The 24,134-nt window shown below is 35.9% G+C and overlaps 5 protein-coding genes across 8 annotated transcripts in view; 3 read left to right on the top strand and 2 right to left on the bottom strand.

The window, feature by feature from the left end:
- The window catches only part of sgip1a (SH3GL interacting endocytic adaptor 1a), a 56,729-nt gene extending 51,931 nt beyond the window's left edge, over window positions 1–4,798 (top strand). For both annotated transcript variants that reach the window (XM_026264842.1, XM_026264844.1), the window contains exons 25-28: window positions 1,160–1,362; window positions 1,538–1,602; window positions 2,475–2,639; window positions 2,756–4,798. In XM_026264842.1, the coding sequence (XP_026120627.1) occupies window positions 1,160–1,362; window positions 1,538–1,602; window positions 2,475–2,639; window positions 2,756–2,778 (456 nt within the window). In that variant the 3' untranslated portion in view covers window positions 2,779–4,798. The remainder of the gene's footprint in view (window positions 1–1,159; window positions 1,363–1,537; window positions 1,603–2,474; window positions 2,640–2,755) is intronic.
- Window positions 4,799–4,987: 189 nt separating this feature from the next.
- On the bottom strand, window positions 4,988–6,702 carry insl5a (insulin-like 5a). Its single transcript, XM_026264849.1, has 2 exons — window positions 6,410–6,702; window positions 4,988–5,392 (listed from the first exon to the last, which is right to left on the bottom strand). The coding sequence occupies exons 1-2, from the start codon at window positions 6,585–6,587 to the stop codon at window positions 5,259–5,261; spliced, it is 312 nt and encodes a 103-aa protein (XP_026120634.1). The 5' UTR covers window positions 6,588–6,702; the 3' UTR covers window positions 4,988–5,258.
- Window positions 6,703–9,394: 2,692 nt separating this feature from the next.
- dnai4 (dynein axonemal intermediate chain 4) lies at window positions 9,395–16,114 on the bottom strand. Of its 2 annotated transcripts, none has more exons than XM_026264805.1 (17): window positions 15,946–16,114; window positions 15,578–15,737; window positions 15,292–15,473; window positions 15,053–15,162; window positions 14,782–14,938; window positions 14,483–14,622; window positions 14,204–14,386; window positions 13,523–13,708; window positions 13,280–13,434; window positions 13,100–13,186; window positions 12,715–12,866; window positions 11,920–12,077; window positions 10,457–10,560; window positions 10,263–10,361; window positions 9,951–10,177; window positions 9,676–9,829; window positions 9,395–9,597 (listed from the first exon to the last, which is right to left on the bottom strand). In XM_026264805.1, the coding sequence occupies exons 1-17, from the start codon at window positions 15,993–15,995 to the stop codon at window positions 9,520–9,522; spliced, it is 2,382 nt and encodes a 793-aa protein (XP_026120590.1). In that variant the 5' UTR covers window positions 15,996–16,114; the 3' UTR covers window positions 9,395–9,519. The 2 variants fall into 2 exon arrangements, with proteins under 2 accessions (XP_026120590.1, XP_026120591.1); XM_026264806.1 differs by having other exon boundaries at window positions 13,523–13,654.
- Window positions 16,115–16,192: 78 nt separating this feature from the next.
- pars2 (prolyl-tRNA synthetase 2, mitochondrial) lies at window positions 16,193–19,315 on the top strand. 2 transcript variants are annotated; one of them, XM_026264827.1, is made up of 3 exons: window positions 16,193–16,342; window positions 16,801–17,454; window positions 18,278–19,315. In XM_026264827.1, the coding sequence occupies exons 2-3, from the start codon at window positions 16,897–16,899 to the stop codon at window positions 19,157–19,159; spliced, it is 1,440 nt and encodes a 479-aa protein (XP_026120612.1). In that variant the 5' UTR covers window positions 16,193–16,342; window positions 16,801–16,896; the 3' UTR covers window positions 19,160–19,315. The 2 variants fall into 2 exon arrangements, with proteins under 2 accessions (XP_026120612.1, XP_026120621.1); XM_026264836.1 differs by having other exon boundaries at window positions 16,197–16,342; window positions 16,871–17,454.
- Window positions 19,316–19,860: 545 nt separating this feature from the next.
- Window positions 19,861–24,056, top strand: ttc4 (tetratricopeptide repeat domain 4). The gene is made up of 10 exons (XM_026264841.1): window positions 19,861–20,196; window positions 20,343–20,460; window positions 20,562–20,723; window positions 20,844–20,921; window positions 21,029–21,153; window positions 22,553–22,639; window positions 22,746–22,993; window positions 23,096–23,180; window positions 23,312–23,394; window positions 23,476–24,056. Exons 1-10 carry the CDS (start codon window positions 20,074–20,076, stop codon window positions 23,576–23,578), a joined length of 1,212 nt encoding a protein of 403 aa, XP_026120626.1. The 5' UTR covers window positions 19,861–20,073; the 3' UTR covers window positions 23,579–24,056.
- The last annotated feature ends 78 nt before the right edge of the window (window positions 24,057–24,134 follow it).

Genomic DNA, 24,134 nt, shown 5'->3' with positions numbered 1-24,134 from the left:
GCAGGCAGCATTTAAAGCTCTAGCAGTCGCAGTTCACTCTCGGTTTCACAATCACGTGCACTGTTTAAAAGCACCACATCTTTCATTAAAAGATGGGCTCGGAATCTGTTGAGGGGCAAATCCTCCAACATCTTGTCAGTTATCTCTCCTTACTTTTGACCCATGATCAGTCAAATCTGACTCATGCAGCTCGTGTTGGACGGAGTGTTGTTGTTTTTCCATTTGGTTGAAATGCTTGGGATGCACATTTCAAATGTTGTAATAGTTGTGTTCCTTATTTCTTCTTCCATGATCATTCAGACTTGATCAGGTGCAGTATTACTGACATTCTTTCAAGTCTGCTTCAAATCAAGCACTCTGTAAGCACAGGTAAACTGATCAGTCAGGTTTTTTCCACAAGAGTTCCACAAAACATCTATGGTTTGCAGACACTTATAAATGAGTTGATTTTACAAATACATCTCTTGAATATACCATTTGAACTCACTGTCCCGTTAACTTGTTTATTGTTCTTGAGTTGCATTGGATAGTCACTCAATTAATTATCATGTGCTGAATTATGTTGTATTGATGAGGAATTATCACAAAGTCAGTATACGTAGGTTAAAGTGTTGTCGCCTGAACCGGTTAAAACTTGGAGTGGTGATGAGGTCTTAAAATGTATGAATAAAGTCTTAAAAAAGGTCTTGAATGGTATGCAATTGAACTCCATGATTCCTGTATAAACCCTGTATGAGTAAATAAAAATGCCCTTAAAAACAAACATATTTTATTTATTAAGATTCATATTTTTTATTAATAATAAAAACTATTGTATTAAATTATTAATTAATTAATATTTAGTCATTTTATATTTTTAAACAATTGTATTTATAGATTATTTATTAGTAATCATAATTTATTGATTTTATATCTATTCAATTATTTATTAATGATTATTTATAATTTCATGTAAAAAAATATTTTATTTTTATACGATTTTATTCATTTATTATTAATTTAATATTTCATAAATTAATCATACATTTATTAATCATTATTAATTGAATGTTATTTTTGATTGAATTAATTCTGGAATTGAATATAAAACACAGTTTTGTTTTTGAGTTTAAGAGAATGAGGCCATGTCATTAACACTTCATTATTACATTTGCCTCAGGTGTTACCGAAGGGTCTACAGTCCACTCCTCTAAATCTAGCAGTGAGCTGGAGGTGTGAGCCCACCAGTACTGATCTGAGGATAGACTACAAGTACAACGCTGCTGCCATGACCACTCCGGTCGCCCTCAACAATGTTCAGTTCCTCACCCCTGTGGACGGAGGTGTCAGCAAACTGCAGGCTGTGCTTCCTCCAGCCGCCTGGTGAGAGATGAACCTAATTCTTCTATTAATGATCAGACCCTCATTGTGAACCTGAAGCAGTATGATTGTACTTTAGTTTAAGAGTTTGAAAAATGATACTATGAATAGCACTAGACGTGGATCAAGAGCACGTTCTTTCAAGATAATATGATATTTTTTATTGCTCTGTTTATAGGAATGCAGAGCAGCAGAGAATCTTATGGAAGATTCCAGATATTTCGCAGAAGTCTGAGAATGGAGGTCAGAGTCTTGATTCATTTTTGTGTGTATAAATACAGTGCACTTCCTTTTAAAAGTTTGGGATCTGTAAGATGTTTTAATCTTAAGTATTTGAAAATCGTCTCTTATGCTCATTAAGTCAAAAATTTTTAGAGTAAGAACAGTAACATCGTAAACATTATTACCGTTTAAAATAACTGTTATGTATTTTTAATTTACTTTAAAAAATATAATGTATTCCTGTGATGGCAAAGCTGAATTTTCAGCAGCCATTACTCCAGTCTTCAGTGTGACTTGATCCTTCAGGAATCATTCTAATATGCTACTTAATATTTTGTAATTTTTCAGGATTATTTCATGAGTATCCATTTCGAAAGAACGCCATTTATTTGAAACAAAAACATTTTGACATTGTAAATGCCTTTACTGACCATTTTGGTCAAATGAATGCATTCTTGCTGAATTGTAGTAATAGTAAAAGTATTTATTTCTTTTTCAAATATGTGGCCACAAAACCAGTCATAAGTAGCAGAGGTATATTTGTAGCAAAAGCCAAAAATACATTGTATGGGTCAAAATGATCGATTTTTCTTTTAGGCCAAAAATCATGAGAATATTAAGTAAATGTCATGTTCAGTGAAGATATTTTGTTGGTTTCCTTTCATAAATGTATCAAAACATATATTTTTGAATATTTTTAAATAGTAATATGCTTTGCTAAGAACTTCATTTGGACAACTATAAATCAGATATTTCTCAATATTTAGATTTCTTCACACCTTGAGATTCCAGATTTTCAAATAATTGTATCTAAACTATATATATCTATAATAATTCGTAATAAATGAATTGCTTCTCTTTATGTCATCCACCTTTTCTTTCTACATCTTCAGGTGTGGGGTCTCTGCTGGCCCGTTTCCAGTTAACAGAGGGTCCCAGTAAAGTGGCCCCGGTGGCAGTGCAGTTCACCAGTGAGGGCAGCACTCTGTCAGGCTGTGACATTGAGCTGGTTGGCCTCGGATATCGTTTCTCCCTCGTCAAGAAGAGGTTTGCAGCAGGTGAGCTATGCGAGCGACATCCGTTTTATTCAGTAATGGCCTAGAAATCTCCTGAAGAAAGTCAGTTGCGCTGCATTTATTCAAAACATAACATTTTATTTGTGCTTCTATCGTAGGAAAATACATGGCAGACAACTAAACAACACCTTGCGAGTCTGCATATTTTGGACCAATTCTGAATATTTCAAACACAGGACATGACCCCTGCCTGACCTTATGGATCGTACAGGTGGACCTCACACACACTCCAGCAGTATTGTATGAGTTGCATTATAAAATGTGGACCGTTTTAGGGTGTACTTCTTATGTTTGTGAACTGTATTCAATTTGAAACATCTGTATTATGGCCCGGGTTTGTTCGTAAGGTTTAGCCTCTATTTTTGTCCGCCCGTCCTATTGGCTGTGCCTACCTGGACCTGAAAATCTCTGTATCATGAGACATGTGATGTTTTATTACTCTATGCATTCAGTTTGTCAAAAGTATCACATTTTCGAACAAGGTAGCAAAGTAGTACGGTCTAAAAGAGGAATGAGCCTCTGCCACAAGATGGCGCTATACTGTTGCATGTAGTATGAGGTCTGCATCGGATTTTGGTGTTGCTCAAGCTTGTTTAAAAAAAGCGTATTCAGGAATATCTCACTTTAATTTACACAGTGCAGTCAGGTTCATTAATTTGACCGCGATAGAAATTATATTTTGTCAAATCGCTTTTTAGAAAGCCACAGCTTGAAAAATAGACTCCTGCTTGCAATAGACTCACAAAAATTGATAAAATATATCTTAAAGGCCGTTTGGTGTTTTCTTCTATTGTTATATAGCCTTTCTGTTGTTCCCGAAGGAATAGTGTTAGACATCAGATTACATCATTCTATTTTTTATTTATTCAGGATTTATTGTATATATATATATAAAAAAAAAAATGAAACAACGTACACTGTATATGAATAGACTTTGAATGGTATCATAATTTGGACTTTTTGTTATCTGTGTAGTTGGGTAAGCTGTGTACAGTATAATGCTGAAGTATAATTTTTACATTTATTTCAGATATAATTTTTTTAACTCGAGCGCAACAGAAAATGTATGCTATATATGGGTCGGGGGTGACATTTAAATGATAAAACAAAACGGGATACTGGATCTACCTACAATAGATGCGTCACGTAATGTTATTACAGTGTTATGTATAGCAGCACTATTAGTTCAACATGGATTGTTAGCTTTCGGACATTTTCAATTATTTTATCATAAACGCAGATGTGTTTGTATCCAGCCTCCCCCCGCAGCACATATTATTGAGTGTCCTGAGCATGAGCCCCTGCGCTTCACAACATCTTTATTTCGCAAATGGTAACGGTCTCTGTGAGATGACGAGGTTCTTGAGTGGTTAAATGACCAAATCGCCTTCTTCTCTTCTTTTCGTTTGTACGTGTATCTCCAGAATTGTCCTTTAAGAGAAAATAAGCTGCATATTTTTTAAATGTTTAAACCTATGAATAAAGTGAAAAATATTGTTTCTTGTGGAAAAAAAAAATAAAATGAGAAGAAAAAAAAAAAACACTGTTACTGTTTAACTTCCCAGATGTTCAATGTCAAGAACAAACGTTTTGGTTCCATCTTTGAGTGTCTGATGTAGACGTCGTGATGGTTTGGAGAAGAATATACTGGTGCTTTGTGATTCGTAGGTTTCCATCCACATTTACCATTATGGATGATTATGGATTATGCCTTGCGTATTTTCTGAGCGCTGTAACTAAAGTTTTTTTCAATGCACTGAGTTAAATCGAAGAACAATTTGAAGTATGGCGGCTGAAGGGGAAAAAAAACCTATGAATTGAATTCTGTGTATAATCAGTATGTCTACATGGACTAAAGTGAAACGTCACTCAGATGCGCAAGAGAAATGAGAAAACACACATCAGTTTAGATGTAAGTGGAGCTGTGTGTGAATGTTGAATTGCATTAGTGTGTGTGCAAGAGGGAGAGTTTGTGCGTGTGCTTGTACGAATGTGTGTGTGTGTGTGTGCTATCTGGTAACTGTAAATCATCTCTTCCCAACAACATGTGCAAGCTGTGTTTGTACAAAAAAATCTGAACAAAGATCTGAGATACTGAGATTACTTTGCTCTTTCCAAAACAATAAAACATGTAAGCCTGATACGTGGATGTATTGTGTCATGTTTCAAATATATCAGTTAATATCATTCTAAAATATTATGCCTGAAATGCTCATCTGTATTATGTAATAATAATGTTTCAATATAATTAGATATTATTACTCAGTTTGGTCCATATTTGTTTAACAGCATTTATGGGGGAAAATAAACACCTTTTAATGCATATGAAATAATGTTTATTGACAAAGTTTACAAAATACAAGTTAGAATTAAACCCCTCATTGTGCAGTTTCACTGCTGCTGTTTCATGGAGCATCTTAGATGATCTAATCCCAAATTAGACATGCTTTTTATGTAAATTAGCTTCATCTACTGGCAAATTAAGACGGTCAATGAATTACAACTGACTGTACACTTAGAGTACACTTGAGAAGTGTTCATATTCATTTAGACTGTGGAAGAAAACATGGTGAGACAAAAAGAAAAGCACAGCTTCATTTCTCAGCAGAGCAATGTTAGGTCACTTTTCTTGCAGCCAAACTGACAACAAACATCAGTCAGGTCTCGTCTGGCCAGGTCAGATCCCAGACTCTTGCTAAGATGCTCAGCACTGCTTAGATCTCCATTAAAAAACCCTGCGATGACAAACACAAAATACAAAGTTAATGTGTGTACTAATATTTTAAAGTCTAAAACACATGTAATCAGGTCTGAAGTGATGTAATGGCAGGAGAAAATGGCACAGGGGTTTTCTGCTTTAACTCAGCTTGTGTCAGTCTAATGGGAATGTAATATCTCCAGACGTTGTTTATCTGGAGGAGACTTGTTCTCACTGATACAATTAAAGCAGTGCTCTGTTAAAGATCACTTAAAGGGCAAGAAAGAAGAAGAGATGCACAGATATTTATACAATCATAGGTTATTTGCTAAAACGTTTGTTTCATAGCAGCTTATAGAACAGTGTTTAGAGAAATATATAAATGTCAATGTCAATAAACAGTGAAAAAAAATTCTAGTTTGACATGCACTTGTTCGAACTAGAACGTATTTTCTCATTGTTTTATATTTTATTTTCTATATATGTCGGTGTGTAGATGTAAAAATGTATTTATATAAAAATGTAAAAAAAAAAAAAAAAAAAACAGTATTTTAAGATACTTTCCATCTCTCTTTGTTATAAAGTATTAATTCCAAGTTTTTAAAATAGTTTTAAACTTCTTAATCTAGATTATATAAAAATTTATTAACAGAACTTCTAGAGGATGGGAGGGCTGTTGGCAGAATAAATTATTTGTTATTAATAAAATAGACAGTACTCACATGCACATACAGCAATTACTATTTTAGAACAATTAACATATTAAAAACATCCTACTGATTGAGACTTCTCATAGCACTTGCATATCATTGCTCTTTTGTTGATTTTGATTGCTTCCATTTCCACTTTCGTAAGTCGCTTTTGTTAAAAGTGTCTGCTAAATGATTAAATGTAAATGTATTCATATTATTAAAATATATAGAAAAAGGTTTAATGTATACATTTTAAAAGGGAAGAAAACCACTTGATTTCATATATAAACTAACTAGATTTGCTCTGAAGCCCCTCACTGACACCAGCATTTTGACATGAGTCTCTGCTATATCAAACTCACCTTCCATATCCTGCGGACTGCTGAGCCTCCTCCACCTGGAGCTGCCACACGTGTAGACGATGGCACGGATGAACTCTCGGCCGCACAGCTTGACCGTCCTCACGTCATCAGCCTGCACGTCTAACACGCTACACACAGCCCACAGCAGCAGCAGAGCAGGACAGTGAAAACCTCTCATAGTGGCTTCCTGTGTCTCTAAGGTCCTCTGTGTTTTCTGCCAAGCTCTCTCAGGTCCGGCGAACGTCTGATTAGTCCATGAGCCGTGACCCCAATTTATGGTGTATTATAGCGTTGGACGGCTCAAGCTGCATCATTCCATCCTGTCCAAACCCCACCCTACACTTACTCGGTCACCTCAAATCAAACAACTTTGATCGGAATACAAAGGTCAGCAGGTATTTCGGTGCTTTACTGCCCCAATCTGGAATGAAATCACATCCTTAGGGACAAGCTGTTGTCTCTTAACATCTCTAGTTTAATGGTCTCATTGCAGTGATATTCTCCTTAATGAATGGATAATCTATTCACATAAAGACCGATGCTGCTCCCCGAGGAAAACAGATGGCCACTCTCTGCTGATGTGAACATCAAATTATTTTCCCTTAAACCTAGTTGGTCTAAGAAAAAGTAGTGCAAACGAGTAATTTGGCTATAATCCCAGGCATTGTGGCTGATGCTGGCCCCCATGAGATGATTAATAATATGCTCTCTATTGACAGAATATAAGTCTGTGGTCACATAATAAAGGAAGAATATTAAGCAAAATGTTTTTCATCAAAAACGATTTAATTGGTATCAAACTATTACGCAATGAAAGAAAGAAAGAAGAAAATGAGTTTGTTTTCAGCATTCAATTGCAATTTCATTAATAGACATTTGGTATATTCCATAATAATATATAAGATTTTGTGTTGAAGGACATTCTTGCTACATCAAGCTATTATAATCTTACAAGTAAAAGCTGACATAAATATTGCTTTGATATATTACATAATATCAAATGTCTGTTTATTAAATTTTAGAAAGCATAGAAAATTTGACTTTTTTTTTTTGTTTTTACCTTACATGTTATGCTATATTAAATTAAAAATTATGGCAAAGGGTAGTGAATATAATATAATATAATATAATATAATATAATATAATATAATATAATATAATATAATATAATATAATATAATATAATATAATATAATATAATATAATATAATATATAAGCTGCAAGTGAGAGTTGACATTCAGAAGCATTGTTTTGATTATTATATTATCCACCAAACCGCTGGGGTTATGGGAATGCTGGAGCCTATCCCAGCATCTCAGCCCAAAGGCAGGAAAACACATTATATTATATTATATTATATTATATTATATTATATTATATTATATTATATTATATTATATTATATTCCAAATTTGTGATTCAGAAAGCATACTTAATATAATATAATATAATATCAACTTGTCCTTCAACACAAAAACTCATTTGGGAAAGTGTTTAAAATGTATAAATGACCATATGCCATGGATTAAAAGTCCCATATACATTAGTAAACAAGCAGGATCAATTTCCTGTCATAATGTCACAGCTGTTCTTTTTAAAAGCTCTCTTATATCAGCTAAATGGCATCTTCTTCGCTAAATTGTTTGATTTGTACTAAAAAGCTCAGATGATAGATTTTTCAGAGATGTAAGAAGTAATGAGTCATTTCTAAAAGTGTGATGTGGTCCTCGTGTTGTAGATAAGCTGTAATGTGTGATAATAAAACTGTCGGTCCATTACCACAGAATAAACACTTATATTCTGTTTGTGCTTCCCACGAAAAAAACGAAAACAATATCGTTTGACAATACAGTATAGTACTTTATGACTGGGAAAAAAATTGTTTCATAAAGCGGATAGTTCCGGTCCTTGATTCTGATCGGTTGAGTCACGTTTGAAGCTGTTGTAAATTACACTACAAACATACAGCTATGTTTACTTCTGTGTTGCTCAGCAACCTCTTTGCTGGAACCACAACTGTTTCTGAGGAACTACTTTGTCTGGTGGAAGAATACTGTTTTTATTTATATCATTAAACTTAATTTGCTTTGTTTCAATCTATGAAACCTTACTATGTATATGGAATAACCGTTTTATAAAAGCAATAAGCCCAGTGAAGCTGTGGTTTACAGTGAATTTATAACAGCTAAGGGGTTTTAGTCACTCTGCTTCATGACGTGCCTTACAATGCCCCATAGATGTTGTAAACTCACTGTAAACCATGGCTTCTTGGGGCATATTGCTTTAATTTACCAATCAATGCCTGAATGCAAAAATGCTTTCAAAATAGATTGTTTGAAATACAAGCCTGCTATATCTAAAAATTCTTTGGTTTCTTTTTTTACAATATATTTTTATACTTTACAAAGCAATGTTATTCTATGATGTTGTTATTCTAAATTAAATGTTCCTTCCTGGTGGAAAGACCTGCCTAAATCAATCCGAGCATCTTCAAGAATCGGCTAAAAACACATCTCTTCCATCTTTATTTGACCCTCTAACTCTAGCACTCTCTATCCTAATTTTATTCTTTAAAAAAAAACCTTACTAGCTTTCTATTCTTATGTATTCTATCTGTTTTCTTTTCATTTATTATACAATTAAACAAAAGCAAAAAGACCTCTAACACTAGCTTGCTCTATTATTTTTCTATTCTAAATGGTTTATTATATTATTTAAAAAGCCCTTGCTACGTGTACTGCACTAAGTTAACTGAGACTTATTATAGCACTTGTATATCATTGCTCTTTTGTTGATTTCGATTGCTTCCACTGTCCTCCTTTCTAAGTTGCTTTGGATAAAAGTGTCTGCTAAATGACTAAATGTAAATGTACTCATAATGACCAAAGGCTTAACAAAAACATTCACCAAATAAAAATGACAAATAATTCACCACACCATAATATTGTTAACTTGTACCAAAAAAAGATTTCTCAGTGTTTTGTAGGAGTATTTTTATTCCTACAAAGAAGCACAAACAAGCAGTGTGCAACAGGCAGAGTCGCTCAGTCTGGCAGAGAATGTAAATGATGATGATGATGGAGCGGGAAAGACAAACAGCCTGACCCTCCTATGCATCTCTGTCAGTCTTTCCTAATGTGTGTTGACTGGACAGTGTGGTCCGAATTACATCCTCCAACGCCTCCACCTACACAAGAGATATGAATGGGTTACTCTGAGTATGGCACAGATCGAACATCATGGAAATGAACAGATAAGGCCTGACCTGTGTGCTGTCTCCAGCAGGGAGGTTCTTCAGCTTGTACACAGTGACCTGCCCCTCACTGTCCCCCACCAGAACACAGTCTGTCTCCGGGGTGAACAGCAGAGCCGTCGGATTCACTCCTGGACTGGTCACGCTCGCAATCGTCGGGTCCAGACTGTTAAACAAAATAGAGTGCAGTGTAAATTGCTGGATAGGAAGACTGAGAACCAAAAATGATGTTCAAATTGATATTATTCTGAACTATAAATGTTATTGAATAGAACTCAAGAACTTACCTGCTGACTCTCAGGTCCCAGATCTCCACCTTGCCCTCACGGACAGCTCCAAAGACAGTAGCACAGTGTGGGGACCACTTGATATCAAACACAACCTTCTGACCAGCGGTGAAACCCAGCACGGGCTTGGTAAGGTCCTGCCTCCACAGATAAATTGTCCAATCTGAAGAACAGCTTAGGAAAACGTCTGGACAGAACGGTGACCATGTAACCTTGTATACCGGACCCTAGGGAAAGGTGAGGAGTCAATAGAAAAAATGTGTTTAAAGGTGCATGAAGGCACTTCAAACCAGACAAACATTTTTTACGTACTGTGTGGGCTTTGTACGTTTCCAAGAATTGCTCGTTGTATGAATAAGAGCACTTGTGAATATGACCTTCCTCTGTTCCAGCCAGGTAGATTTTTGAATCCTGCAAAATAACAGCATGAGCGTCTAAGTCTCTTTCACAGCTTTCTGAATCTGATATTATGTGTGCATATGTACTATTTTCAAGGTAGGCCTCACATTAGGATGGAAATCGAAGCACAGCCCCGGAGCCAGGGATAAGATCTTCGGGTTCCAGCGCTGCTTGTTGACTATCATGTTAGGCGACTTTAGTTTCATCAGATCTAACTCAGACAAATGACAAATTAGGCAACACATGGCTCAAACATTCAGAAATGAGGCTATTTCAACTAAAAACAACTAAACTTGTCAGTGATGTGCTATAGGTACATGTTTCCTCATGATAAATATTTGTACACAGGGCCTAAATCAGGGCCTCCAAATCAGAGTAAAAATCAGTGTTGGCAAGTATAAAATAGTGTTGCTCATCAGGTGGCCAGTTACTTTATGTTGTTAATTCTAGGTGTGCCTTAAAAAAAACGGCATACGGTTTAGTCTGATTATAAAACAGCAGAGCCCCTCATGATAACAGTATTTTCATTGTCTCTGAGTCACTCGAATTCACAGTAAATACTGCTCCAAAATAAAAGCTTTATGATAGACAGATGGAGAGAGAGAGAGAGACAGAGAGAGATGTAATGCCAGGAAAATAAATTAATTAATTAATGACTTGATAAAAACAAACATAGTACATTTGTGATAAAATGTAATCCTTATTTTTTCCTTTATGTATTATTTTCTGTATTTATTTATTTTTAAATGTTTTTATTCATGCATTTATGTATTTTTTATATTTATTTATTCCCACATGTACTTCCAGATTTATTTATTTTTACTTTTCTGTGTGCAACATGGAAATGAAGAAGAACGTTTGCTAAAGGATGTAAAAATAAATAAATGAATAAATTAAATCTAAAAATAAATAAAAGAATAAGTAAATGAAAGTTAAAAAGAATAAAAATGCAAAATTAGGTACAGAAAATAAGACATAAAAGAAAAAAGTAATAAATGGATTAATTGAATTACAAATGAAATATATATGTGTCATTAAGTCATTTATTTACCCCCCCTCCCATTTTTACATTTATCTAATTATCTATCTATATATTTGTTTTATTTTATTTTATTTTTAGTTTCTGCAGGTTTACTCCTCCATAATACTTGAACGCAAAGAAAAAAACTACCATAAATATAAGTACTATGATTGTACTTTTGTAATATAAAATAATATAAAAAAATAATGCACAAACAATTTCATGGTCTGTAAAAATTGCCAGTAAAATTTCTCAAGTCACCAATTATGGCAAATTATTAGTTTTAGCCCTTTTGTATAGTATTAAGGAGTAGTAACATCTTCATGGGAACTTTTCTGCCCTACTGCAAAACTCAGTCACACAGATTCCTTTTAAAATGACTGGATTTTGCCTGCAAAATTTCACAGAGCATAGATAAACATGATTGCTGTTTAATAATATGACTTAAATATTAAATGTAAAAGTGTTTTTGTGTTCTTTTTTGTGTTAGATTGAAAAATAGAAAAATAAGAAGGTAATTAAATGCTTTTTGTTTTCATTTGAACATACCAACACATTCCAGGCCTTTGTAGTGGATCCATTTGCTGATTCTTCCATCACCTGAAACAGAGATGAGCATTTCCCCTTGATCCTCTCCAGCCAGACCTGTGTCATGATCAACCCATCTGAGCTGCCACACCGGACACGCGTGCATGTTGGCGCAGTCACTGTTAGAAGATGACATTGCATTGTGTACACAAACTGTTTGTCATCTCATTTTTCATCATCATTTTTAAAAAATGGATTGGTCTAATTTGAAGCCCCTTGGCTAACTGCTAGTTGGTCATACTAGTTCTTAAGAGACTTTAAAAAAGCGGCTAAGTCTTTTTAATATTTTGGAATTTGTTCAAAAATACATTTTTGATATGCATATACACTCCATATAGGCAATATGACTATGATTTTCAGGTTATATAGATAAGCAATTCTCAACTGGTTTTAATTATGTGTGTATGCATGTATTTTTTTGTATCAACATAGTACCACAATAGATTTTCATGTAAAAGTAAACAAAAATTACTATTAGAAATTATCATGAACTCCATAGCATATGCAAAATTTCATGCAGAAAGAAGTGTGATTTAGCCTCATGAATCCTCTGAATATAAGGAATAAATAATTGGCTAGGTTTTAGATAAATTACCAAGCAAATTACAGAGTTTGATTGAATGTATGAGTCTATTTATATCACTACCCTAACTATATGCACATCATTTTGGATGCCAAACCACCAGTTGAGAACCACTGAGCAACCTATTGTAACTTCCTGTTGCTGATCAAAAGAAGGAATGCTCACAGCCCCACCTGCTGTCAATGATGGGAGTTTGTTCTGTGGTCTGCACATTATAGATGGCAATGGTGCCATCATACATTCCTACTGCCAACTGACTGGCATTACAAGCTGAGAAATCCAGTGCAGTGATTCCACTCTCACAATGAAAGATTCGATCAGGCCACTGAAACATATGAATAAAGATTATTCACAGAAACACAAGATCATATGACATGCAAAGGCATACAAACAGTGTAAATATACAGGTACAGTGACTTTTGCATGTCCACATATTATCTTTGGGGCCACTGTTGATGAACACTATATTTAAACAAACAACTCAAATAAAATACTTAATAAACACTGTTGCACTGGCTAAATCTGATATGTATCTTTGTAGTAAAGTGTGCAGAATACCGTGGGGTTCTTCAAAGACCAGCAGCACACAAGGCCAGGTTTCTGATCCTTGAAATCAAGCTCTCCATATCCCACAGCAAGAAGATCCTGCAGGGAATCACATGTTGTTCAGGCAAAGATTTAAAAAAGTAAATTTAAAAAAAAATTGTGACTTAAATGTGTTGGTAAGATAGATATTACTGGGTTTTTCTTGTTCCAGGTCATACAGCTAACATTTCGTCCCTCGGTGAGTTCACACTTGAAGACCCAGAGATGCTCAAGGAATGGGCTGAGGGGGTTTTTAGACTGCTCTGTCCAGCTTTCCTCCTCTGTTTGTGTCTCCACACAGTCTGGGTCTGTTCAACATAGCAGTATACACATTCTAGCAAATATTCATGTTCAAATAACACTTTTCATATCTAAGATGCTGTGCAAAACCATCACCCTCTATTACAGGCAGCTGTCTGTATGCAGCAAGCTTGGGCTGGAAGATATTGGCCAGAACCACTCTTTCCATCACGGCCAGATCCTGCTTGAACTTGTCCGACTGTAAGATCAGCTCAAGGTCTGGCTCTTCTACCACCGGAAGCACACAAGTCATCTTTTCAAGATAAGCACTTGAGCCACTGACTGAATTAAGAGGATAAAAAAGTATGTATTTTTAACCATTTTCATAATTTAATGTGCAATAACTGAATTGCTTGTTTTAAAGAGCCAAATATGAAACTAAGAAGAGGAAAGAAGAATGTATTATTGGCATACATACATACATACATACATATATATATATATATATATATATATATATATATATATATATATATATATATATATATATATATATATATATATATATATATAATTTGATATTATAATAATACATAAGATTTTTTATTTATTTTTTAATATCCACCGTACCGTTACCTTTCATGAAGTATCATAATTTGACCTGTCAGATGTCTTTTTATTTGTTTAGCTTCTCCTAAATTACAGATAAATTTGCACCATGATAGCACACTGTATGACTGGATACAGAAGCTGTTCTTATCCTAACTAGACATAATTACATAATCATATATCCACCAGTTGGGAACCATTGCTCTAAGGTTTTTTTTTAATAAATACCTGTGCTGATGGTGCTGAACACAGACATGCTCTGGTCAGGACCACCAGGATTCAAGAGGGGACTCATTGAAGAGGAGTCTGGGACAATCGCCTTATTTCCTTCAGCAGACACCACAATGTTTTCACTGACATCACCTTTATTGCAGAATGAATCATACATGTCCCAGGTGGTGGACATGACAGCTGGGTAGAGACATTAAAAATTGCATTTAAATAATGAAGTCCCTTTTATTTTAAGGGCAGCTTATACAGTAAATATACTTTGTATTGACATTTTACCTTTGTCTACCATTGTAATGCTATCACTTTGGACCTCCTTCGTCTTTGGCGCATCATTGAATGTTTGCATTGATCGCTCCACATACTTATCATTGCCGAGTCTGCTTTTGCACAGTTCTGTGTAAGCTTGGTTTCTCTCCCTTTAAAACGCAAGAACAAAAAATTGCCAGACCCGTACCACGGAGAGTGTCTAGCTAGTAAAAAAGAAATACTAATAAACTGAAAGTCAAATGTCATCCTAGTTAACAGCCTTAACTAAATCTTTATTACTGGGGAAAATTATAATAAATGTGACTCACTTGATAGCTTCAGCGTCCTCTGAATCTTCTGACACAGACACAGCAGGAATGTCCAGCAGCCAGATGGTCTCCGTCTCAGTCAGGTAAGAATCCACCACCCTGTCTATTATGTCCTCCCTGACCTGCTCTTTCACCTCCTCTCTGCGAGCCTGAACATCTGTGTGGAGCAAAAACACCAACATTTTGTGGAACACCGGAATGCTACTCTGGGACGTTAATTCACTGGATAATGAGGAAACTTAGCAAATAAAAATATGAATGGAATAAAAACCTGAAAGACTACTGGACAAGTCTGGTTTCACTAACAAGTCTTTAGTTTCATCAGTCACTGATTCTGTTGTCTGGCTTGTTCTGGATGCTGAAACACTCCCGAAAAAAGACCTGATATGACAGCAGAGATCACTTTTTTGTTACTATAGCATCAAAAGTGGGATAGTTCTGTGTGGTATAGATTTACGTTCACTCCAAGGGCTGCAAAGAAGTAATATTTTGATATTTCCCCTCAATTACTTTGTAAATGGTCCAGTAAAGCTTGCGTTGGTGGTCTGGAAGGCTATCGAGGGAAAGTCTGTCACGGTAGTCCATGACGTGTCATGTGCAGGGAATATCTTTCCTTGTTTAGGTTGTAAAACCCCAGGATCTGGAATAAATAATGGGTGAGGAGTGACGTCCTGCCCATGGTCATCAAACACCTAGCGAAGTAAGTACAAAAATGTCAAATGTTTTGTTATCACACACACACACACACAAAATTAATATAGTACCACATACATATTCATAATAAAACATCCCTTACCTGTACAGTGTGTTTTGGTGTTTGGGCCAAGCTCTTGTCCAGAACTTTACTGTCACTTGCTGAGCTGAAGCTCTTTCCACTGATTGAAGGGTTGATGCTCTTTGTGATGCTTTGATTCCCACGAAATACTCCAGAAGATACATTCAGTGTTTTGGATGACCTGGAAGAAAGAAAACCTGCTTTAGCTAATAAGGAGAGACGTAAACCAATTCAAACCAACATAATAAATCTTAAAAGACAAAATACGCTGTTTAGACATAGTTTCAGTAGTAGAATGACAGGTCAAATCGTAGGATACTACTTTAAAACTCATATAAATTACGTATGTACTGGTGACATGTTTGCTCTTTTGTTATGTATGAACTTACTTGGCGACTTTCAGAGCGGTTCTCTTCTGTCTGACTGTTGTGTTAGACATGTTTCACACGTTTAAAAGCGAAAAACAATACAGAAGCGGTTAGTTTGATGGTTTGAAGTTACATGCAGGACAACAAACCGGTGCTGAGGCTTCTTGTTTGAAATTTCCATAGAAACAGACTCCTCCTACTAGAACTTTACAGCGCGCTTTTCGACTTCCATGCAGCAGGCGGCGGTGTCCTGCACGTGCACGCGCTATGCGGTTTACCAGAAGAAGAAGGTCATCGTTCTTTCATATGGAGAATTTTAGTTTAGTTTTTTATTGATGTGTACAATCATCAGTTTCCAATTCATGAGCTCAGATTGATCTGACACGATTCTATAGATATTAGCAGGACACAAATCACAGTAAGTTTGGCATTTTGTCGTTTGTTCTGTGATAAAAATGTGCATATCTGTTCGCTTAGCCAGACGCCGCATAGACAGCAGACAAACCTGAGCTAAAGTATCTCATTCTGAAGCTGGAGTTCTGAATACATTTGTTTGTAACCTTAGTTGTTTCGCCTAAAATATACAGCAGAGTGCACATTTTGACCTGTTAACATATTCTGTGACAATGATTAAAATATAACGAATATTTCATAACTATAAGTCTCTCTCTGTCATATAAACGTTTGTAAATGTAAGCCATCTTTTAAAATATTATGTAAATGTTCGAGTATACCTTAGTATTCCACTTTTTTATTTACGAATCAGCAAATCATATAGTAGATTTTCATGACTATATCTCTGAAATGTTTATGCAGTGTAAAATCGTATATTGTAGAATTAATAGACATTTTATTTCTCCCTAAATTGTTCTGCAGGTGCATACTCTGTTTGGAATAATCGATTGTCCACTGTAAACCATACCTCTGTTTGTTTCTTCATTAAAAGTCTCACAGAATTTAAGCTGTCAAAAAATGGAAGTGTTTATTCATCACTGTTATCGCAAGCTCCCAGCCATCCTGTCCTGGACGCTCTTCAAAGCATTAAAAAGAAGCCACATCAAATGTGCCATCCACACTTCTCCCCTTGTCTCTGTCCCTTCCAAACCAACCATCCCAGCACCACTTGTGTCTCGCCTCTTCCAGCCATCCAACCTCCGGGAGGGTCAGGAGGGAGGAGACTTGACATGCCGCAGCCAGAGACTGATGCTGCAGACAGGGCTTATCCATCCCTCCAACCCTGGCTGCTTCTATTACTTACCGGTCGCTCTGAGGTCCATGGAGAAGCTGGTTCGGCTCATTGATGAAGAGATGCATGCGATCGGGGGGCAGAAAGTTGACATGCCGGCACTGTGCAGTGCAGAACTCTGGAGGAAGAGTGGCCGCTGGGAGCTTATGGGGAAAGAGATGTTCAGGTTACTGGATCGGCACAATGCTGAATACTGTCTCGGGCCGACTCATGAAGAAGCAGTTACAGAGCTTTTTGCTTCCAATACGATATCTTACAAGAAGCTGCCACTTCTGCTGTACCAGGTATCTTCGCTAATGCTTTTATTAAAAATAGGACTCAATGCTAAGGATTTTTTCAGATTTAGGTTGACATTTTTACTTGCCTAGCCAAAATTGGCACTGGCAATAACATTTTATAAAAAAATGTTTAATTAAATTTAAATAAAATAAATGAATGGAAAAATTGTAAGGTCTATTGTTTTAGTTTTTTGACCCAACGTATTTTAATATAAGTTTATGACACCAACATTTTAGATATCATTCATTTACTATTCTCAATTCTCAATCTACAAACCTGACTAATATTAAGTAAAAAAAACAAAACAAGTAAACAGTCAGTAATAAAGTAAAAACAAATAAACAAATTCTGAGCAATGGTACAAATAATTACTGTAGAACCAAAATACAAATGAAGAGAAAAAAATAATTGAAGTGCCTCAATTTGGTCAACCAACAGTAATCAGGTACAGAATTCCCAAGCAATTAAAAAAAATTGCATAGTTCTTAACTCAATAAATTAAATAGAGTAATCCTAGAGAAAGTTAATAAAGTATTTTTTAGCAGAGCAAGTGAGTGAGTTTTTGCCTTTTGATGCTTGAAGATATAATGCTTGATGCCTGCTATAATATACATCAATTTTATTTTTCAGTTGTTTACATTAACTTAAGACATAACTGAATGTGTTTGTGTGAGGATACTTCCCAAAATGGGCATTTTGACAAAATTGTGTGTATTTTCTGTTCAAGTGCAACTCTGTTCGGTTTTGGCATGCTGTCTGGATGACTGGGTGTCTCTGTAAACTTTTGTGACAATGCATGTTAATAAATAACATGGTTATGTCTTTCAGGTAACACGCAAGTTCCGTGATGAACAGAAGCCAAAGTTTGGGCTCCTACGTGGTCGGGAATTCTACATGAAGGACATGTATTCATTTGACATTAATGAAGAGGCAGCTCTTCATACTTACCACTCTGTGTGTCAATCTTATGGACGGATATTTGACCGTCTGGGCTTGAAGTGGGTGCAGGTACAGGCTGCCACCGGCAACATAGGAGGCACACTTTCCCATGAGTTTCAGCTGCCAGCAGACATTGGCGAAGACCAGTTACTTGTTTGTGGGAACTGTGGCTTCTCTGCCAACATTGAAACCATGGAACCAGGGCAGACTGAGTGCCCACAGTGCCAAACGGGCACACTGACTGAATCCAAAGGCATCGAAGTGGGGCACACTTTTTACCTCGGTACGAAATATTCACAGGCATTTAAGGCCTTGTTCGTCAATGCATCCAATGTGCCTGCAGTGGCTGAGATGGGGTGTTTTGGACTTGGCGTCACTCGAATACTTGCTGCTTCTATAGAGGTGATGTCATCCGAGGATGCTATTTGCTGGCCTGGGTTGATCGCTCCTTATCAAGTGTGTGTCCTGCCACCTAAAAAGGGCAGCAAAGCAAATGAAGCCACACAAGTGGCTGAGGACCTGGCTCAAAGCTTGGGAAACAGTCTACCAAACTTGAGAGGAGAGGTGGTACTGGATGACAGGGTTCAGATGACCATTGGTAAACGACTGAAGGATGCTAAAATTTTAGGGTATCCATATGTGGTGGTGGTAGGACAGAAAGCTCTAGAGGATCTGCCCAGCTTTGAGGTGATTTGTCAGCAGAGTGGGGAGACCATGTTCCTTAGTAAAGAGGGGCTAGTGGATCTTTTAAGTAAAGTTGAAACTATCTAATCTAATATTGATTTGTAAAAAAAATTGCGTACATTTTACAGGCTGTGTTCATGAGAGTTCAAGGATTGCTTGTGTCTGTAATAAAAGTATGTGATTTAAAAAAAACTCTAATGTTATAAAAAGGAAATATTGATAATAAAATGGGTCTGTTTGTTATATTTATTTATTTATTTATTTGTTTGTTGTCATAATAGATCCACCAAGATTCACTAAGTATAATTTATAGTAATTTATAGCATTTGAAGAAGAAAATAAATAAATAACTCAGTAATTGCATGTTATCAGCAAGTTGGTGTGGCCAAATACTTTAATGGGAAGTAGTTAGTCTGCATGAAAAGTAGCTTATGCTAATAAGCATATTTAATACGTTATCACAGATGATGTAAAAAATAATAATAATTCTCAAATGAGTCATTTTGACAGGGCATTTTGCTAAAATTTCCATTACCACCTTTATTTTTGTGAGAGAAGGTTTTTTTTTTTGTTGTTTTTTTATGTGGGAGAGCAATGTCAAACAGGAATTCTGATGTACATTTGGTGCAGAGACCAATATTTCATGCATTTCTAAGATAAATGAACGATACAACCTTGATTTAATTAGGTGGTCAACTAAATATTTGGTACAATATATGACACTTGACTTTAGAAGATATCCTTTTTCTTGGTATCGTTGATAGAAAGCAGGCTTTTGTTTCACTCCAGACCAGCTGGTGGCGGTAATGCATCTCTGACGTGTATCAAGGAGCACCGGAACGTTTTGCTTGCTGAGGCCATGTGGTTTTTGCTATAATTTGTTCACCGTTTTTTGTCGCATTTTGAAGTTTTATGTTTATTTCCTGATAACGGATACTCTTTGAACACTGTGACGAATTAAGATACACCCAGTAAGTTGAATATAGCACCGAATTAATTTAATGAGTAAAACGATGGCTGCACTAGGGCAAGACGAGGACAGTGACGATACCATGGATGAATTTATGGAGAAGTTTAAAACACAGAAATACAAAAATGCGTTTAATGAAAGCAACTGGGAGGAGGTAAGACCTGTCACATTAGTAAACTACACTGGTTACAATACGTCACTACTGTTGAACTTGACGTTTCTGAAGTTTAGTGTACTATAACATTGCATTTGACTGTCACAGCTTGTTATTATATATAAACATTGTTTTAAATATTTCAGGAGTTTGATAAGGTGCCCATGTTTATGAAGAAAGTCCCAGAAAACATAGACCCAGAGAAACAGCCTGATCTCGCCTGCATTCAGTCTATTATCCATGATGATGACAGAACACCTGAAGGTGTGCTCTTTATTTCTTACTTTCTGTACTGATATAAACAGCGTACCTCCTTTAAATGACAGTTGAATACATTGCAACTGAACCTTGTTCTTTTTCCTCAGAGAAAGCCAGAAGTCTTAAGGATGAGGGAAATGAGTACTTTAAGGAGAAGAATTATAAGAAAGCTATAGTGTCTTACACGGAAGGCTTGAAAAAGAACTGTATGGATATTGAACTCAATGCAGTTTTGTACACCAACCGTGCAGCTGCACATTTCCATTTAGGTATTTATGTCACTGTTTCCCAAAACACATACAGGTCTGTGTTATACATTTTGCTTTGCAAATGTGTCATCATAATTAAGTTTTTCCTTTTTTGTGTATGCAATTATCTTTTTCCTCCAGGAAATATGCGTTCAGCTTTGAATGATGCCACAGCTGCTAAGAAACTGAAGCCAGACCACATTAAAGCTATAATCAGAGGCGAGTTGTGTCTGTAGCTCTTAGTTGCTTCACGAAAGCAATTGTTTTGTTTACAGAAAAGAATTATGTACAAAGTACATATATGTATAATTTTTGTATGTACTTAGGTGCACAGTGCTCAATGGAGCTGCGTAATTATGCAGGAGCATCGCAGTGGTGTGATGAAGGTCTCAAACTTAATCCCACCGACAAGAAACTACAGGAGCTGAGAGCCACTGCAGAAAAACAGCAGGTAGAAAGACCTTACAGGAAGGAAATTTGCAGGGAATATGCCAATTTGTAGATGAGTTTGTTTCCTCAGAATTTTAGCATTTCATCCACCAGTTGAGCTTCTGCAGTGAATGGATGCCGCAGACCTTTATCTATGAGTCCAAACTGCTGAAAAATACATCACAATAAGACGTGCATCACCACAGTGCATCAGTCTTGCAAAGTGTGTGTTTGTAAAAACAAAACAAAAAAAACGAATCCATTGAAACCATAACTTCTGGCCAACCTATCAGTTCATAATCCATAATAACTTCCTCCAGTGAAAAAATGCATCCCCTGTTATCCTCTCTTACCAAAATCCACAGACGTATTTGTTAAGAATTGTTTTGTTTATTTCTCTTAAAATTTTTCACTGAAGAATCAAATATTTATATATATATACAAAAAGAAAAAAAATGCAATAATAAAAACGTCTCAAGGATAGATTTGTTTATTGCAAACACACAGCTTTTTACTTTACAAGACATTAATTGTGGACTGGAGTTGTGTGGATTACTTTTTAGTTAGTGTGATGCTTTTATCGCCTCTTTGAACTCTTTCTGACGGCACCCATTGTCTGCTGAGGATCCATTGGTGGGTAAATGATATAGTTAAAAATTTCTCCAAATCTGTTCCAGTAAAGAAACAAAATCCTCAAGCCATGTAAGATTGCCTGAGGGTAAGTAAAATTTAGGTAAATTATAATTTTTGGTGAACTATTCATTTAAAGCTTTTAAGGTTTAATGATTTACAGGATTAGTGATCATAATATAAACATATTCATATTAAATTACAGTTAAAGGGTTAGTTCATCCAAAAATGTAAATTGTCATGTATGACTCTCCCTCATGTCGTTCCAAACCCGTGAGACCTCCGTTCATCTTCAGAACAGAGTTTTAGATTTAGTCAGTTTTAAGATGTAGTCACAGTTTTTAGATTTAGTCCGAGAGGTTTCTGTTATTTTGGGGCCAAAATTTATTTTCGATGCTTCAACAAATTCTAACTGACCCTCTGATGTCACATGGACTATTTTGATGATGTTTTTAATACCTTTCTGGACATGGACAGTATACCGTACACTCACTTTCAATGGAGGGACAGAAAGCTCTCAGACTAAATCTAAAATATCTTAAACTGTGTTCTGAAGATGAACGGAGGTCTCACAGGTTTGGAACGACAAGAGGGTGAGTCATTAATGACATAATTTTCATTTTTGGATGAACTAACCCTTTAAGCTCTTAATTTTATTTAATTGTAATTGAACATTACCATCTTATTATTAGCATTTTCACTTATATTCTCACACTGGCCAACTGTGCACTTTTTTTGTTTATATTCTTTACTGTGTTTGCTTCTGAGTTAGATATATATTTTTATTGTAGAGGGAAGCTGAAAGAGATGCCAGAAAGGCAAAAAGTAAAGCCAAGAAGGAGCAGAATGAAAAAGAAGCGTTGTTAGCTGCCATTAAGGTACTGCAGATATAGTTTTATTATAAAAGTTTTTTTTTTTTTTTTTTTTTTACTGAGTTCTAACAGAGCAAAATCTTGAATTACTTTTTACATTTTTTTTATTAAGGAGCGTGGCATTAAACTTCTGAAGACCAAGCCTGCTCGACACAGGGGTTCAGACAGTGAGGATGATGGTGGTGGTGGAGGGGTGTCTAGAGCCCTGATGGATCTGGAGCTTGATGGAATCAGCTCTCAGAAGGCCACAGGAGCTCGTGTTAATATGGATGAGCAGGGAGTCCTTTACTGGCCAGTGCTGTTCCTCTACCCTGAGCACAGCCAGACGGACTTCATATCTGCTTTCTGCGAAAACTCCAGGTTTGTTACAAAGTCAAAATGTGTATCATTATGAGGAAGGGAGGCTGGAATTTGATTTATTCTTATGGATTTGATTTGTATAACTCATTTTGGGTTGTTCAGCTTCATGGACCATTTGGCAGTTATGTTTGGTGAAGAGCTTCCCCCCTGGGATTCAGAAAGAAAATATCAGCCACAAAATCTACAGGTCATTATACAAAGAGACACCACTGGTGGACACCTTTTTGATTCATACCAATCTTCTGATGCTAGAATTTAAATGAGATGAGAGAAGATCCCAAAAGATTTTTTTAACCTATTTTTTTTTCTTTCTTTCAGCTGTTTTTTGAGGATCCTGAGCAAGGAAACCTTTATCAAGTTAATCTTGAAAATTCACTTCTTAACGTTCTACAGCACCAAAGGTATTTCAGAGGAATTTAAGTAGTTTCCCCACTGCTTGAATAGGTCTCTCATGTTGTTCCTCTCTATTTTGTTCTTTCCAGGTGCTTAGTGAAGGCAGGGACACCTAGTTTCATTGTGCTGGTATCAGGCTCTCCATTTTCTAAGCAGTTTTTATCAGGAAAAAAGGTCCAGAGATTGAAATGATGTTCTGTTTGGACCTTGAAAGACTTTGAACGCCTTGGCTATAAATAACCCTCCTGCTATTAAGGATATTTCTGCTCACCCCACCCCTTGAGAAAACTCTCCAGATTAAGGCAGAACTTTGAAGTGGATTTCTTTTGCAGCAACATCAATGATTCACCTTAAAAGCATGAACCATCCCAACCTTCACCCATTTTGGAGGGGAAAAATGTCTTTCATGTGCAATTTGAGATCTAAAACATTACAGGTGTAAAACACAGTTATCAAACTAATTGAACTTGCATTTTTACCATTGCTCATATTGTTCCAAACCAGTACGACTTAATTTTTTTCAGCAGAACACACAAGAAAAGATTAACATTGGTGCCTTTTGACTTTCATTTGTATTGACAGAAAACAATAAGACATTTCTTAAAATAGCTTTTATGTTCCGCAAAAGAAAGTAATTCATAAAATTATGTGAATAAATGATGACAACTCATTTTTTGGGTGGAGTATTGCTTTAAAACTGTTTTTGGGTCAAATAAATTGGACTCCACGAGCATTTTAGACTACATTA

The sequence above is a fragment of the Carassius auratus genome, chromosome 6 (assembly GCF_003368295.1).
Source record: "Carassius auratus strain Wakin chromosome 6, ASM336829v1, whole genome shotgun sequence".
Classification (NCBI taxonomy): domain Eukaryota; kingdom Metazoa; phylum Chordata; class Actinopteri; order Cypriniformes; family Cyprinidae; genus Carassius; species Carassius auratus.
This window is presented reverse-complemented; position numbering and strand designations above follow the sequence as displayed.